Source organism: Canis lupus, chromosome 21 (assembly GCF_003254725.2).
Source record: "Canis lupus dingo isolate Sandy chromosome 21, ASM325472v2, whole genome shotgun sequence".
Lineage (NCBI taxonomy): Eukaryota > Metazoa > Chordata > Mammalia > Carnivora > Canidae > Canis > Canis lupus.
In genome coordinates, this window is record NC_064263.1 from 50,902,449 (window position 1) to 50,918,118 (window position 15,670).

The 15,670-nt window shown below is 44.4% G+C and overlaps 1 protein-coding gene and 1 long non-coding RNA gene across 3 annotated transcripts; one reads left to right on the forward strand and one right to left on the reverse strand.

The window, feature by feature from the left end:
- Positions 1-1,698: 1,698 nt before the first annotated feature.
- Positions 1,699-14,607, reverse strand: TCN1 (transcobalamin 1). Of its 2 annotated transcripts, none has more exons than XM_035703902.2 (9): positions 14,453-14,607; positions 11,716-11,895; positions 10,586-10,726; positions 9,341-9,493; positions 7,658-7,848; positions 5,198-5,387; positions 4,003-4,186; positions 2,307-2,425; positions 1,699-1,923 (listed from the first exon to the last, which is right to left on the reverse strand). In XM_035703902.2, the coding sequence occupies exons 1-9, from the start codon at positions 14,529-14,531 to the stop codon at positions 1,862-1,864; spliced, it is 1,299 nt and encodes a 432-aa protein (XP_035559795.2). In that variant the 5' UTR covers positions 14,532-14,607; the 3' UTR covers positions 1,699-1,861. The 2 variants fall into 2 exon arrangements, with proteins under 2 accessions (XP_035559795.2, XP_025315632.3); XM_025459847.3 differs by having other exon boundaries at positions 9,341-9,496.
- LOC112667803 (uncharacterized) lies at positions 7,546-12,985 on the forward strand. The gene is made up of 5 exons (XR_003141337.3): positions 7,546-7,877; positions 11,071-11,119; positions 11,409-11,468; positions 11,905-12,052; positions 12,351-12,985. It is a non-coding gene; the product is annotated as an uncharacterized LOC112667803 (long non-coding RNA).
- Positions 14,608-15,670: the final 1,063 nt, after the last annotated feature.

The window sequence follows — 15,670 nt, forward strand, 5'->3', positions numbered from 1 at the left end:
GAATCTCAAAGGGAACTATTCCAACTTGGTTATTCTGAGATTCAACCTCATTGGTCCATTGCAAAAATGGGCTCAATCCTTTCTGTCATTTTTTTGCTTGAGCTTCCCTATTTTTCCTGATGGACAAAACCAACCATATGCACTGTTTTTTTGTTTGTTTGTTTGTTTGTTTGTTTTCCAGGATATTGCCAGTATTTGATCTTTTTGAGTGTAATTTTCAACAGTTCGCTTTCACTCTTCACAGCGCGGTGGTTGTTGGATGATGAGCTCTAGGGTCGCACTGTGTGAGAGTCAGGAGTGGCGGTTATGACATTTTGCATGTTTATTACCGTAAGCCGTTGTCCCCCAGTTTCCCCCCAAGTGGGACCTTGAGTAACTTGTAGAGTCTGTCCAGGTCTGCCGGCTGCTGCGCAATGTGCACCGCACCCCAGAGATCCCCCCACCTCTAACTTAGCTTTCAGGATGAGAGACGACGCACCCGAGGGGATAGGATCCATTGCTGTCCAGCTGTGAGGGCATCTGTCACACCCGATTCATAAAGAATAGGGAGGAGTCGACCCTGAGGGTTGAGGATCAGGACCAGGGTTGTCCGTGGAGGGGAGGAAGCTAAGACGACCACCAAGGAAACACGGGAGCAACGAGGCAGACATTGATAAAATAATTTAACTAATTCTGCCTGAAGGCATCTTCCTTTTAGAGGTTGCTTTATTTAAGGATTTGATTGATTGATTGATTGATTGATTGATTGATTTTAGAGAGGGAGAGTGTGCAAAGGTTGTAAGGAGCAAGGAGGGGACTGGAGAGGGAGAAGGGGAAAGATCCAGACCCGGTGCTCGGTGGGGAGCCCTCCATGAGGCTCAATCTCATATTTAACATTTAACTGAGCCACCCAGGCACATCTAATTTACTTTTACTTTTCATTTTTAGATTTATGTGTTTATTTGAGAGAGAAAGGGAAAGAGAGTGTGAGCTGGGGGAGGGACGGGGAGTGATGGAGAGAATCTTCAGACTCTCCTCTGAGCAAGGAGCCCAACCCTATTGATCCCAGGACCCGAAGATCAATGACCTGAGCCAAAACCAAGAGTCAGCTGGTAACTGGCTGAGCCACCGAGGCACCCCCAGGTGCCCCTGATTTAATATATTTTTTTAAACATGAGTTCTACTGAAACGAACATTGAAGCTGATTTTTTTTTCTGCATGTGCATTTTATGCACATGATGATATGAATATGAGTGATTTTTATGGGGAAGTAAAAGGAAAATACATGCGGGAGGAGAACAAATGGGCTCCAAGGGAGATAGCTGGAGGAGGGGACGATATTATTCCTGAGACTTTATGGACCGGCCTTTAATGTCGAAGCCTCCCTGTTCCTGTGTCTCCAGAGCAGCATTTTCCTCTCTGCCCACTGCCTCTCTGGGGTCTGTATGCCCACTCAGTTCGTCCCTCACACCTGGGCCTCGGACAGCTGTCTCCCTACAGGTTTCCTGCTTGATCTCATTGGCTGCTGCCTCAACCCTAGATCTAGAACCTTATCTGCATCCCCACCCGCCGCCCGAGGTCGCCCACACAGTCAGCAGTGGGACCTTGAGTAGAACCCAGCTTAGACACGTGGTCTGATCCCTTTCCCCTTCCCTCTTCCCACAGGGGTCTTCCCTCCATCATTGATCCCCTTTAAAATGAAGCGATTAGAACATGCTCTTTTTGTATTGCCGTTGATCTTTTATTGAACACACTCGGAGAGAAGGGGAGGCTAGTGACCCCACTCTTGAAATTGAGATGAGTGAAAAGGAAGTCATGGAGCCAGTCTCCACCTGCAAGTCCACTGCAAAAGGATTCCATGCAGCTGAGGGAGATTTGAATTTTAATACTTGCTCCAGCGAACCTCCAAATTCTCGCCCGCATGGACAACGTAACTACCGGCTCCTGAAAAGGAAGAATGAGAAGTGGGTCGAATGATTTTTTTTTTTTATTTTAAGATTTATTTTAGAGAGAAACAGAGCATGAACAGGGTGAGGGGCAGATGGAGAGGGAGAGACTCTCAGGCACATTCCCTGCTGAGCCTGGAGTCTTACACGGGGCTTGATCACACAACCCTGAGATCATGACCTGAGCTGAAACCAAGAGTCTGACGCTTAACCAACGGAGCCACCCAGGCGCCCAATGGGTCAAATTATTTAGCCACGAAATCACCAAATAATGGGTCTCACTTTCTCAACGCCTTGGCACGTTCCCCACCAAAGCTCACACCTTCACCTCTGCATGTTTGGGGCATTGTTAGTCTGTGGGGCTTTTTGGCACCCCCTTACCTTGGCTCAGTGGTTTGCCATTGCTCAGGAGCGCCCAGTAGGTTCTTTCATTACTGTTGGCCTTTATGCCCTGAACAGTGGTGATGTAGGGGCCCCAAGAGCTTTCCTCTGCAGTAAAACTGGGGGGAAATAAATAGGTTATCGGAACTCATGTATATGTGTATATATATATGATTTTTTTTAGGAACTTATTATTTTCAAAGACAACCTTATGTGGGCACTTCTCAAGCTTCAGTGTACCTAAGAATCATTTGAAGTCATTTAAAAAAAAAAAAAAAAACAGATTTCTCAGCCCAATCCTCAGGTACTTTGATTCTGTGGGTCTGAGCAGGGACTAGGAATCTGCATGATTCTGATGTAGACACTCCACAATCTATTCTAAATTAGAGGAATGATGCCTACTTCTGCACCCACTTCCCTTCATAGGAAACACTCTGTAGTCAGTAACTACTAATCTTCTACCCCAAGATAGTACCTGTTGAAGATACTACAGCAGCAGAAGAAAATGTTAGCCTCGTGTCCTAGAGGCATCATAACTTAGTATGTTTTCTCTTAGGAAAGAACAACAGGAAAGAATAATTTAAAATTAAAAATTAAAAAAATTGGGCAGCCCCGGTGGCGCAGAGGTTTAGTGCCGCCTGCAGCCCAGGGTTTGATCCTGGAGACCCGGGATCGAGTCCCATGTCGGGCTCCCTGCATGGAGCCTGCTTCTCTCTCTGCCTGTGTCTCTGCCTCTCTTTCGCTCTCTCTGAATAAATAATAAATAAATAAATAAATAAATAAATAAATAAATAAATAAACCTTTTAAAAAATAAAAATTAAAAAAATTTAAAATTAAAAAAAATTAAAAATTAAAAATATAAAACTTTAAAAAATTAAAAAAATTAAATTTAAAAATTAAATTAAAAATTAAAAAAATTAAAATTTAAAATTTTAAAAATTAAAAAATTTTAAATTTTAAAATTTCATGTTGTCTTGATTAAAAAGTGACATGGCCAATGTCTGTTTCACATTCCTCGGTCACATTTCTCTGCCTTCCTGGAAGCCCTTGAAAGCAATCTTTATAATATCTACATCACATACCACATATATAATTTTCTCTGTGGTATCATACGTTACTAGACGAAGTAATGGCTTCAAATGAACCATACCTTTCAGAGGCAAAGTCAATACCTAAATTTTGATATTTGACCTCTTTGGGCCGGGCAACCTTAATCTAGGGTTCCATGAATCTAAAAGGGGAGGCGCAGGGAGACTTCAGGGCATTTGTGAAACCTCTGACCGAAAGGACAAGTTTCGTGTGAGCGTTCACCTGTCTGGGCTCAGCATCCAACGCACGGGCATCTGATTTTCAAAGAGGTCAATGATTCAAAACCAATGACCCCGTGTTCTAAACACCAAATAACTGACCTAAGAGTTTCTATTTGTCGAAAGAATTTAACCAACGGAAGAGAGATCCCTGGGACTTATTCACCCATTAAGTGAACATTAATTTAATACCTACTGTGTGCTAGAAGATGAAAAGTCTCTCTCTCTCTCTCTCTCTCTCTCTCTCTCTCTCTTTTTTTTTTTTTTTTTTGAAATCCCTGCCATAAAGGAGTGTTTCAAATGCACTTTGCATTCAGGTGCTTCCGTATTCTTACCGAGTCTTTCAGAATCGCCAAGCACCTTCAGCGTAGGTTACCTGCCGACATACCTAAATAGAGTTGCATTTTCTTTCTGAGCTTTCTCCATCACATCTAGGAAGACAGAGCCGTTTGCCACAGAGACCACGATGTTGTATGTTGTATTGATTACCACGGAGTAATTGACTTGGATCTGTGGGTGTGACACAGCAGGTGGCCCTGAGGTAGGCTCCTGGGTGGAGAGGTTGAAGGCACCTGGCAGAGGCAGAGAGGCAGAGAAGAATTACTATTCAGAATAAGAAAAACTGATGCTTGAGTTTACAGCCCATCCAACCCCTCCCCCGGCCCCCTTTCCTTCACGCAGAGGAGGAGGATTTGCTACAAGGAGCAAGAATCATCAACCAAGGGGCCGAGCTCTTGTGCGACTGAACCAGAAACGCACCAGCTCATGAATGCACGCGTTTGGCTCCACGTCCAGCCGTTCAAGCAGTGCAGTTGCCCTGTGTCCTGTTTCTCACAGAGGCTCCTGAGTTTGGGGGGTTTTGTTGTTGTTTTGTTTTTGCTTTGGTGCAGCATACGATCATGCCATCCTGTTTTTTTGGTTGCCTTTCTATTTCTTAACATTTATTGAAAAGCTATTAAGTGCCAGGGGCTGCCCTAATGATTTTACATGGCTTATCTTACGCCGTCCTTACAAAAACCCACGTTGGATACTATTATCACTTGCATTTTTTTATATCGTTTATATGATGAAACATTTTGTGTGAGGTCCCTAAGCCTATAAATAGCCGAACCAGAATGAACAGAGATGAAAGTCAAGTCTTCTTTCATCGTTTGTTGAAAAATCAGTTGTTTGAATAAATGACTCGCGCTCTCATTTTCTTCTCCTGCTGCCATATTCCTCCCATCTTCCTCTGAGCTCCCTGAGGGCTCACTCACTGTGCTTAATGGAGAGTCAGAGACACCTCACTTTGTTCAGAATGGGAATGATGCTCAAACATCTCTCTAACCGGCCATCACAAAGCATCCCTTTGGAGACAGACATCACCGAATTAAGTCTGCCTCATTTAGTAAGGTCTGACCCGAGAAAAACACCTACTCCCCTCTTCAGAACAAATCCTCAGGTGGTTACGATCGCTGCTGAGACATGGAGGACTGAGTTCTATCTGGGAACGGTTATGCTTTAGCGGTTTATCTGGTCACTTGTGGTCCCTAAGGACACCTTAGTCTCACGTGCTTCGGGGATCGTGCTCTTTAGGGCTCAACCTGATTTGTAGACACAAGGAGAGTCTTTGTTAACATCCAAGTAGGTCTTTCCCAGCAGGGCAGGTAAGATCTGAGCTGCAGCAGTTGGCATACGGAATACTCCTTTAGGGATTTCCTCAAGCACTTTATTCCGTGTTTTTTGACAATCCCATTGACTTTTCTTGTAATAGTGTGATGAGACAAAGAGAGCCTAATGTGAGAGAGAGAGAATGGGAAGGCGTGAGAGAAACACCAAACAAGGGGAGAGCCTACATCTAACTAGTTCGGTCAGTATTTACTGGCCGTTGACCACGGGGCAGCACCTTGGATATAGCTAGGATACCTTTCCTGCCACCAAGAAATTTATAAACTAGTTTTGGGGGAGGGGATGGGGAGTTGCTCAACAACACAACTGATAATGGCAAAAGGAGAACAGACTTTCTCTACCATGTTCACTCTTGTAGCCTTGACACTGGAACAACACCTGTTGCATAGGAGACGCCTGATAAATGCTTTTCAAGTCCAATCCTAAAGACAATCCTAAAGGTGGATGGCTTAAGAGACGCATCTAGGGCCATAAGACGAGCCCATAACACTTCGTGACATTGAAGAAGGCTCGGTGGAGAAGGCGGCATGTGAGGTAGGACAGCCTTTCAGTAGGGGACAGGAGAGCACTGCTGTGTGTACCCAGAGGGAACGGCAGGGTCAAGGGTGCTATAGGAGGTGAGGCCAGGGCATGGCCTGCCTGTGATGATGACATTCTCTCCGTTTCAGCAAAATCCCTAAGGGAGTCCTCCTGGCCTGGGAAGACTGGTGTACAGGGAGCCTTGGGGCGACTGTGGAAGAACAGGCTGGAGGACGAGGTTGGGGCTGCGTTGGTGCACCCTACAGCTGCAGGGTGAAGTGTGCGACGTTATTTGCTTAACAATGGGGAGTCCAATGGGCTCTTGAATAGAAACTGTCCAAGCAGCGGTTGTAAACTGGATTGAGGGGGGCAGCATGATGGGGCAGGAAAAGTTAGGAGGGTGTCAGAGTGAGTAACACAAGGCCTAAAATGGGCTGGACCCGTAGACATCGCTCTGTAGTTTCTCAGGGAAGGACAATTCCCCTTTTCATTTTCTCCTGAAGACCCTTTAGGTTAACCAAGAAGTCAAACAAGCATTTGTGGGATATTTAAAGAAAAGGATCCTATTTCATTTCCTCTTAACTATTTTGTAGGGCAGCCTGGGTGGCTCAGCAGTTGAGCAGCTGCCTTTGTCTCAGGGCCTGATCCCGGATTAAAGAGCCTGCTTCTCCTCCCTCTGCCTGTGTCTCTGCCTCTCTCTGTGTGTCTCTCATGAATAAACAAATAAACAAAATCTTAAAAACTGTTTTGTAGGCAAGCAGCTCTCAAGCTGGCTGTGAATTAACATCTCTTGTAGGGTCTTAAAACCAGAGCAAGGCTCTTGCTCTACCTCTAAGTTTCTATGTTTGCTGGCTGGTGTGGTGCTGGAACATTAGTGTTTTCCAAAACCTTCTCCAGTGGATTCAAATGTACAGTCAGAACGGGCAAGCCCTGTTTTGTGAAGTTCAAACTCAGCAAGGCAGACAGCAGCCTCAACAGCACCAACAATGAAAACCACCTTTGTGATTGGACCCCTGTGACACCCCAGCTCCTTCTTGTAATTTTTCCCAGGAACCCCGCAATGGCCACATTGAACACCTTGATCTCCCTAAAATACATGATGTTCTTTTGTGCCTCTGGCCTTTTTCCTGCTGTCCTCTCTCCCTTGGGAAGCCCTCTCCTCCTGGGGTGACCTGACCTCCGGGCCCCTACTTCTACTCAGCAAAATATTTTTTCTGTAAATCTCCCTTCCCCTCTTGTACCTATCCCTTAGAGTTGAGCAAACCGGTGAGTGAACGCAGGAATAAAGCCCCACACTTCAAGGGGCATACGCAGGACAGAGGAGGTGCTGAGTATGAGTACTGAAACCAGCCGCTTAGGTCTGAATCACTTTTTGGCTTCGTAACGTCAGGCAAGTTACCGACACTCCATGACTCATGCTCTTATTCTGGGAAATGGAGGCAGTAATTTTTTCCTCATTGGGTTGTGTGCATCAGTGGGCACGGCAATAAATACTAGATGCTATTGCTGGCACTGCCTCTCGTCACTGGGACAACAATAATCTAATTTAGGAAGTAGGAGGCAAGCACCCAACACTGGTGGACAGCAAAGTGTTAAGTGCATTTAATGAAACAATATAGTAGGTTGTAGCAGACTCTAGAATTTCTTTAAAAAGCTGTAGTCTAGAAGAGCTTCACAGAAGCACTGGACATGGAAAGATAAGGTTCAGGGGTGAGGAGAATACATTTCCATCAGGGGAGAGGAATCACATGAAATCAGTTAGTATAGGAAGCAGAATGAGTAATGTCTTAGGGGGACAAGAAGAGAGGATTCAGTATTTCTTTCCTTCGTGACTCCCTTCTCTGTCTCTGACTTACCTGCATGGCTTCTCCTGTACTATATATGTTTCCAATGAGGCCATCTTCCTTTTTCTGAGACAGAATCTTCCTTATCAGTGACCCTATATGACCACCAATGATCTCTAAATCCTGTTTATACATTATGTTCTGACTATTTGTTTTATCCCTCATCACACAGGTCAGAGCCAGGACAGCCATCGCACCAGTATCTGCCAGGAAATAAAACATCAGTGATAAGGTGAGTGACCAACCATTCCGGTTTGCCTTGGACCAAGGGATCTCCTGGTGTGTAGGATTATCATTGCCGAAAAAGAGGCAGATCTGGGCAAACTGAGAAGACTGGCCATGCTAGTTGATAATGGGAGAAAAGGACTTGAAGTAGAGCAGTTCTTCCAGCATTAACCACTCAAATATTTCAAGATCCCTTCCTTATGTTGTGTAACCCTGGGCCTCGTACTCAATAACTCACCTGCTGGTCATAGAGACACATATGGATTTGCAGGGGCATACACGTGAATAGTCTTTCCCTTCAACATCTTGGCTTCCGATTGTTTTCATCTCTCAGCCATATTGGCAAAAGAGTCGAGAGAACTCAGGAGGATAAATCAAAATATGTCTTTGCAACGTTCCAATGTTTCCCTTAGGCTGATCAACAGCACTTAAGAGAACTGTTTTCCAATAAAGCTTCTTAAGAGGGAGGATGAGGCAAGAGATTGGAAGAAGGGAGGATAAGGCCTTTTTTCTGGTTTGTTACTTAGTTCCCCCTGCATTCTTTAGCTGTGGTACCTTCCCTCTCCCATAGAAAGAAATCTCACATTCTCCCTATTATCCAGAGACGTCGAGTGGCCATTTTCTTTGGGCTTCTTGGAGAAAGATGAGCTTGTGTATCTGGGTCCAGAGGGGCTGAGCAACAGAACTAGCTCTCTAGAGGGAGCCTCTTTTTGGATGTGTGAGCTGACCCAGGAGAAAATTTCCAGTCCTTCTCTATTGGGGATACAGACGTTATTGATCAATATATTGGGCCTTGTCCCTGAAGAGGTTGTGTTGTCCAAGTAAGCCCACACATATAAATGGTCCCAGTAAATTAGAGAAAGAGGCAAAGTTAAGATTAGTGAATTCCGCTGTTTTCCTTTTTCTAATACTTACACTTGCTAAAATGTCTTATACGAAGATTCTCACCATCTATCCTTATTTTACAGATGGGAAAATTAAGGCCAAGAGTTAACATCCATAGGGCACCTGGGGGGCTCAGGCAGATAATGTTTGATGGTTGGCTCAGGTCATGATCTCAGGGTCCTGGGACTGAGCCCCATGTCTGGCTCTGTCATCAGTGGGGAGTCTGCTTCTCCCTTTCCCTTTGCCCCTTCCCCAACTCATGCACACACACTCTCTCTCTCTCAAAAATAAATAAGTAAAAAATATATCTTTTAAAAAAGTTAACATCTCTTGGTTATATAATTCAAAGAAGAGGTAGCTTAGGAACTGGATCTTTCTACTGTATTACACATCTAGAAAGATGCTTAAAGCCTCCTCCCCCCACCCCCCACATCCATTCCTTTCAAGAAGAGAATTCTCCTCCCTGATCACTAGCGTTAAGAGGGTAAAAAAGCGTCCAAGTATTTACTGGTAGAAAAACTTGAAGGAAAAGACTTACCGGTGACCATGTCCTCTCCACTGAGGGAATTGGGTGTAATGACTCACCTACTGAGAACTGTCCATGAAAATAGTAGTTTTTATTTTCAGGATTGAATTTTGTAGCAACTATAGAGATTGAGTAATTCCCACTGAACAGACACAAGGCCAAAACGTCCAGGCTGAGCTGGTAGTAGTTAGTCAGTGGATTATCATCATGTTCTTCTGTCAGGGAGGAAAGACATACCTTACTCATGGAAACAATATTTGAATAATAAAATTTCAGTCTATTCCTACTTGCTTTATTAGAATTTCTTTTTTTTTTCTTTTTTTTATAATAAATTTATTTTTTATTCGTGTTCAATTTACCAACATACAGAATAACACCCAGTGCTCATCCCGTCAAGTGCCCCCCTCAGTGCCCGTAACCCATTCACCCCCACCCCCGCCCTCCTCCCCTTCCACCACCCCTAGTTCGTTTCCCAGAATTAGGAGTCTTTATGTTCTGTATTAGAATTTCTTTGGAAATTAAGGAGAGGTGAGTGAGAGAGGGAGGAAGGTCATTTGTAGAATCAGCAAACCTGAGAAATGTAAAGGCTGCTAAGGATCTTCAAATTCAACTTAACTCTTTTTACTTTATAACTGAGGAAACTGGGCTCTAAAGAGATTAAAATACCATCCTGAGACTCAGGTGGTTACAGAGCTAGGACTAGAACCCAGATTTCCTGCCGCTAAGCGTCTTGCACTTTCGAGGGTAACGTGTCCAACCTAGAAGTAGAAGCAGAAGTAGAGGCCATCTCAAAAGGAGATGAGCTCGTAGAGGCTTAATGATCAATAGGGTAAATACTGGGTGGGCGTTCGGATTAAAACAACGCACGTCGCGAGCAGCCACCACAGTCAGCGTGTTTTTCCTGGCGGGGAAGTGCTCCTGGCCTCGGTAGCTCTCCTGTGAGTGTGGATCGAGTGCTTTCATACTGACGACATAGTGTCTGTGTTCTCAGCTATTTCTGGTGCATTTCACTATTTGTCTAAAAGCCACGCTTCTGCAGAACGAGACAACGGTCTCCTATAAGCTTGTGTGTGTGCGTGTGCATCGTCATAAGCAAGGTGGATGTAGAGTCGGTGCTCGTTTGAATGTGTTTGAAAACTCAAGATGCACGTTGAAAGAGGGAAGAAGGGCAAGTGATCCGCAAAGATGCGTGGGGTGCATAGAAGGAAGAGGAGAAGGAAAGGCCGAGGGGAAACTTTGTTCAGTTCTGAACCAGTGGAGGAAAACACTAGGTCATCCAGGGTCTCTGAACATTTGATTCTCACCCATATTTTTTATTTCTTCTTGGAATTTATTTTCTAGTTGTTTGACCAGGTCTGAGTAATTTTTAAACATTTCATCAGGCCTTTTACATGCTCCCAAAGCCAGGATAGACAAGGCAAGCTGTCCCGAGGTTAAAGAGGACTCTGAAAAAAAAAATGTTCAAGTTTAACGAGGTACCTGCTTGTGATTTTTCTCGGCCTCCTGTCTGTCTTGTGACTAACATTACCTGTCAGTTCTTTCTTTTTTTCTACTCTCTACCAATATTTTATTGTTCTCTTCCTTATTCCCAAAGCGGAGACTTCTAGCAGTGTGGTATAAATGCAAGCTAGTTCACAGTCTTCCCCATGAAATCATAGGAGGTTTTTGGAATCATGGGATCCTTATAAAAATTTTAAAAGAAAAAAAGTAGATAATGATGCCTTGGGATTTACTCTCTTATAGGTGCTGTCTTGCCAAGATAGTAATACTTGGATGTTCTTCCTTACAGGGTATCAACATTCTCAGACCTCTTGTAACTCTGACAATAATCCTGTGAGGTAGGTAGGGGGGCTTCATCTCCCCCTTATCCCAGTGAGGAAGCTAAGGCTCAGGATTGGCACAAAGGACTCAGGGTGGAGCCGCCCTCAACCCCTGGCTCAGTTGGTTAAGTGTCCGACTCTTGATTTTGGCTCCGGTCATGATCCCAGGGTGGTGGGGCGGAGCCGTGGGGGTCTCTGTCCCAAGCGCAGGGGGCTCTGTCTCCGTCTCCCTCCTCCCTAAGCACAAACAGGAACAGAGACAACCCAGTCCTCCTCTGTCTTTCCGCACTTCTCTTGCTACCGCCAGCTTCCTGACGAGCCCTACCCTGTCTGGTTGTGAACTCAGCTCGCATAACACTCTCCGTGGGTAAGAGTCTATGGTTTCTTTTGCTTTTCCTTGTGACCTTTTGAAGGAAAATGCTTTACAGGACCCAAAGAAGTAGGGCCCAGCTACGGAGTACTGGGCAGGGGATTGGTGCTTGGGGCACCGCTGTCCCCTCAGGTCCTACAGCTAGGGTAGGTGCAGCAGGGCTTCTGCGGTTCTGCCTAATACAGCTGGCGGGAGGTCATAGGTCAGTCTTGCCCCACACCTTCGAGGGAACGTAGGCACTCACCTTTATTTTCCACGGAGCGAACGATTTGTCTCATCAGCTTTTGCTCTTGGGTTTGGTTCAGGATCCCACCAAGTCTGAGGGACAGTAGGACATTGGCGGCCTGGATTCCTTTGCTATATTTTGAATTGATCATTGTGTTTATCAGAGGATTTAGAGCGGTGTAGTTTTCTCTGCTTATCTCTGCGGCAGGAGAGGAGGAAATAAGAAATGCACACTGAGAACACATTAAGGAACAGGAACGCTAGGAACAGAGGTGGCGTTAATACATTTAGTAACAGATACGGTGCCCACGGAGCGATCCCGCGGCCACGGGCTATGTTGCTGGAACAATCCACAGGTGGGTCTGGATCTCTGCTATGTCACGGTTATTACTCCTTCCCTAACTAGCGTGGAAGCGTCTCCATGTTCTAACAGCTGTTCCAGCCTGACCTTTGTGTACGGGCAGAGTACCAGTCCTCCCGGGAGATTTAGTATCCTTCCCTGACTTGGAGGGTGAGGCCTGGTGGGTGTCCTTAAGACCTCCGTAACTGAAGGCTTAACGGAGACTAGGCTACACGTCTTCTGACTCCCAGTCTGTAGTCCTTTCTACTTGCCAGATTCAGTTCTTTCCCTTCTCCATCTTCTGACTCCATCAGGTTAATATCGACAGAAAGAAGGCAGCAGCTTTAAGTTACGGTGGTGACTGACCCCAGAGCTGAATTGTCTGCTTGCCCAACCGGCCTGGCATCAAGATCGTTATTTAGCAGCATGGACCTTTCAGAAAACCCTCTAATCGTAGCCCACATCTCAAGGGAAAGGATGAGGAGAGTCACATTCTACTGTGGAAGTGAAAAGAGGGTCCAGAGACCCCAAGAACTGGAGGCAAATTAGGAGAGTTCATTACCAGTTAAAACATTCTTAAATATACTTTGTTCAGGAGCACCTGGTTGGTTCAGTTGGTTAAATGGTTGACTCTTGATTTCAGCTCAGGTTATGACTTCAGGGTTGTGGGATCAAACCCAACGTTGGGCTCTACGGTCAGTGTGGAGTCTGCCCCTTCCCCTGCTCATGGTCACACTCTCACTCTCACTCTCTCTCTCTCTCTCAAATAAATAAATAAATAAAAGTTTAAAAATGTACTTTGTTCACACTTCCGAGAAAAATCCTACCCATCTCCAGATTATCTCTTGGGTTAGTGGGATACTGAGAAGAGCATAAGCCCTATGTCAGCTGGACCTTGGTGGAATTCTTCATACTTAGGACTCTGAGTGATTTATGTCATTTTCCTGACCTTCCCTTAGTTTAAAATTGTGTGTATTAACATCTATTATATAATATATATGTATATAGTATATATGTATATATGTATATGTGTATACATATATACTATACATAATAAAATTATATGTATATTAGACAAGAAGTCACTTAATATACTGTAAAATAAACACATATTATCAGTTTTAGCTCAACTGGAGTCTCTATCACTCTACTTAGGGAATCAAGGAAGTGTGTGTTCTCTCCACACAGCATGGGGTTCAGAATCATGACTCTGAGATCAGGAGTCACATGCTCTACCAGCCAGGCACCAGTCTACCTTTCTTCTCTTTAAAAGAGAATCAGGGAGATCTGAACCAGTGGTGGTAGAAAGTCCTGGTTTGGTACCAGAACAATCGGACAATTGTTGGGTCATGTCAGAGATTTTGTGGAAGCATCCAGTTCAGCAGATTTTCTGGCACTGAAATAGACTTTTTGGTTCCTGGGCTGCAACTCGTCAGTTTCCTTGACCACTAAAGACAAAAGTTAATTATTTTGTACAATGAATTCAAGTTCGAAAACTCCACAGAGACCCCCTGTTCTTAAGATACAACAGAGGAAATGACAGACCAGGAAGGAAAATTAGAGTCAGAAGAGTTTGTGCTTTAGCTTGTGTGAACACAGGTCTTTCTGCTGGGCCGTTCGCCTCTTCTTGTAGGCTACAGAGCACCAGGAAGATGGCCACAGATGGCAGCATGTAGTCATCCTTGGACTGGGTTTAAGCTCAGTTCCAGGGTGAAGACATACAAAAGAGGAATCATGCACCTGAGAGCTATACCAGACTTCATGAGATCACCTGCTTCAACACCTTTCCCCAATTATGCTCAATGTATGGATGAAGCCAAAAAAATTCATAAACATTGAATCATTCAGCTAGTAAGGAGTCATACTACACCTGAACCAGTTTTTCTTTCTCTTAATTTTTAATAGAATCACAGAATCTTGGGATCCTATGCCCAGAGGAGAGATGATGGGCTTGTACCCATGTCCTGTGGGGAAAACTTGGAAGGAAGGAGATGTATAGCTTGGAACATCTAAACTCAATGATGACAGGAAAGAAGGCTTCATTATTTGGAAGGAAAGATTGCATCCCAAATTCAAAAAATAACTTTCTATGATTTTGAAGAACTTCTGGGATCATGAATATTCTATCATTGAAAATGAAGAAGAATAGACAGTTGCTTGGTAGGGTTGCTACGGTGGAGAAAATCTGAATATAGAAAGAACCATTAGGCAAGTTAGCATTGAATCTATGACCCCTCTTCACATATTTTTGGGGCTCTCCTCACCATGCCCTACCACATTTTACATGACTCATGGAGTCCAACCACATATATAACTGGAATAGGATCTTTTCTCAGGCCCCTCTACACAAATCCCCTGCCAGTAGACTTTAGAAGACTATCACACTAGGAGCGATTTTAGCTCAAAGCATACTTACCACAGATCTCGCATTGTTGCCTTGGAATAAGAGAAAACAATAGGAGCCCCACTAGGGGCAGCTGGTGGGATGGTATCATCTCTCCAAGAGTGTTCTGGAGTGGTGAGGGAATTTGAGTGTTCTGACTATTTATTGGGTGATGACGGAAGGTAATGAGAGCTCCTCCTTTAGCTTGCTTCACCTTATTTCACTTAAACAAATATTGAGCAATGTCAGGGGGTGTGGTCAAATGTATTTATCCAAGAATTGTGATAAACCAAGAAGAAGACTTGAAAGATATGGTCAAGTAGGATGAGGAAATAATTTTCTTTGTTTCGTATCCCAAACTTTAGGATTCACATTCATTACTTGTCTTCAGCACAATGAGAATAAATTATATTTCCCTCTTTTCTATTCCACTTTGGCTGTATTTTTATTTATGCCTCTTGAAACATTAAATTTGATGGGGCAAAGGCTTAAAACATATAAACATGGAAGTAGAAGTTGTGAGACTGAAATTGAACCAGGCAAGATGAAGGAGACTGGCACATGAGGGTCTTGGGCATAGTGGTTTTTTGATGCTCTACATGATTTTTTTTTCTAAGATAGGTGCCCTGAGAGTTTCATTACCCAGGAGGAAAATCACAGACATGTACACTGGATGCAGGTTTTTGCTGCACCAGGAAAGATGTCACAAGCTCTATGTGAGAAGTGTTGTAGAGAATACTAACAGTCTGGCCTTGAGATGTTCACTATGGGTTGGCAAGATGGTAGAGTAGGAGGTCCCCTGCTCATATCCCCTCCCACCAGCACCAATCATCTTAGCAGCCATCCATTGACAACAGTTTCTATGTAGGGGCTTTGTGTTCCAGGTAGGAGGTTGTAAAACCTCAGCCGAGAGCTGTATGGAAAAGGCACACCAAAGAAAAAGACTTGTATTCACAAAAGCTAAAGCACAGAATTTGCCAACTCTACGTTTTCTTCCTTGCCTTTTTCCCTGTTGCATCCTGAAGAGCCAGGCTTCCTGACCATGGTCCTGGATACAGACCAGAAAACAGCTTCATCTCCTTGTGGACTTGGCTATATTCCTGTTTGGCACTGGTCCTAAGAATAGCACCATCAGCCAAGGGACCCAGAAGGAATCATGCACACCTGAGCCTTGGATGATAGGCCTGCTGATCTTGGTTAGAGCTATGGACTCTGAAGCAGACGTGGCCTGGCTCCAACGTCAGCCGTGGT

Bases quoted from the DNA above. Each gene is read 5' to 3' on its own strand.
- TCN1 (XM_025459847.3), bottom strand. From the start codon at position 14,531: ATGATACCATCCCACCAGCTGCCCCTAGTGGGGCTCCTATTGTTTTCT. The intron at 9,497-10,585 runs GTGAGAATCAAA...CCTCCCTGACAG, and splicing joins AGAAGAAATAAAAAATATGG to AAGAACATGATGATAATCCA. The intron at 1,924-2,306 runs GTAAGGGGGTGC...CTTCCTTTTCAG, and splicing joins TGGCAAACCACTGAGCCAAG to GAGCCGGTAGTTACGTTGTC.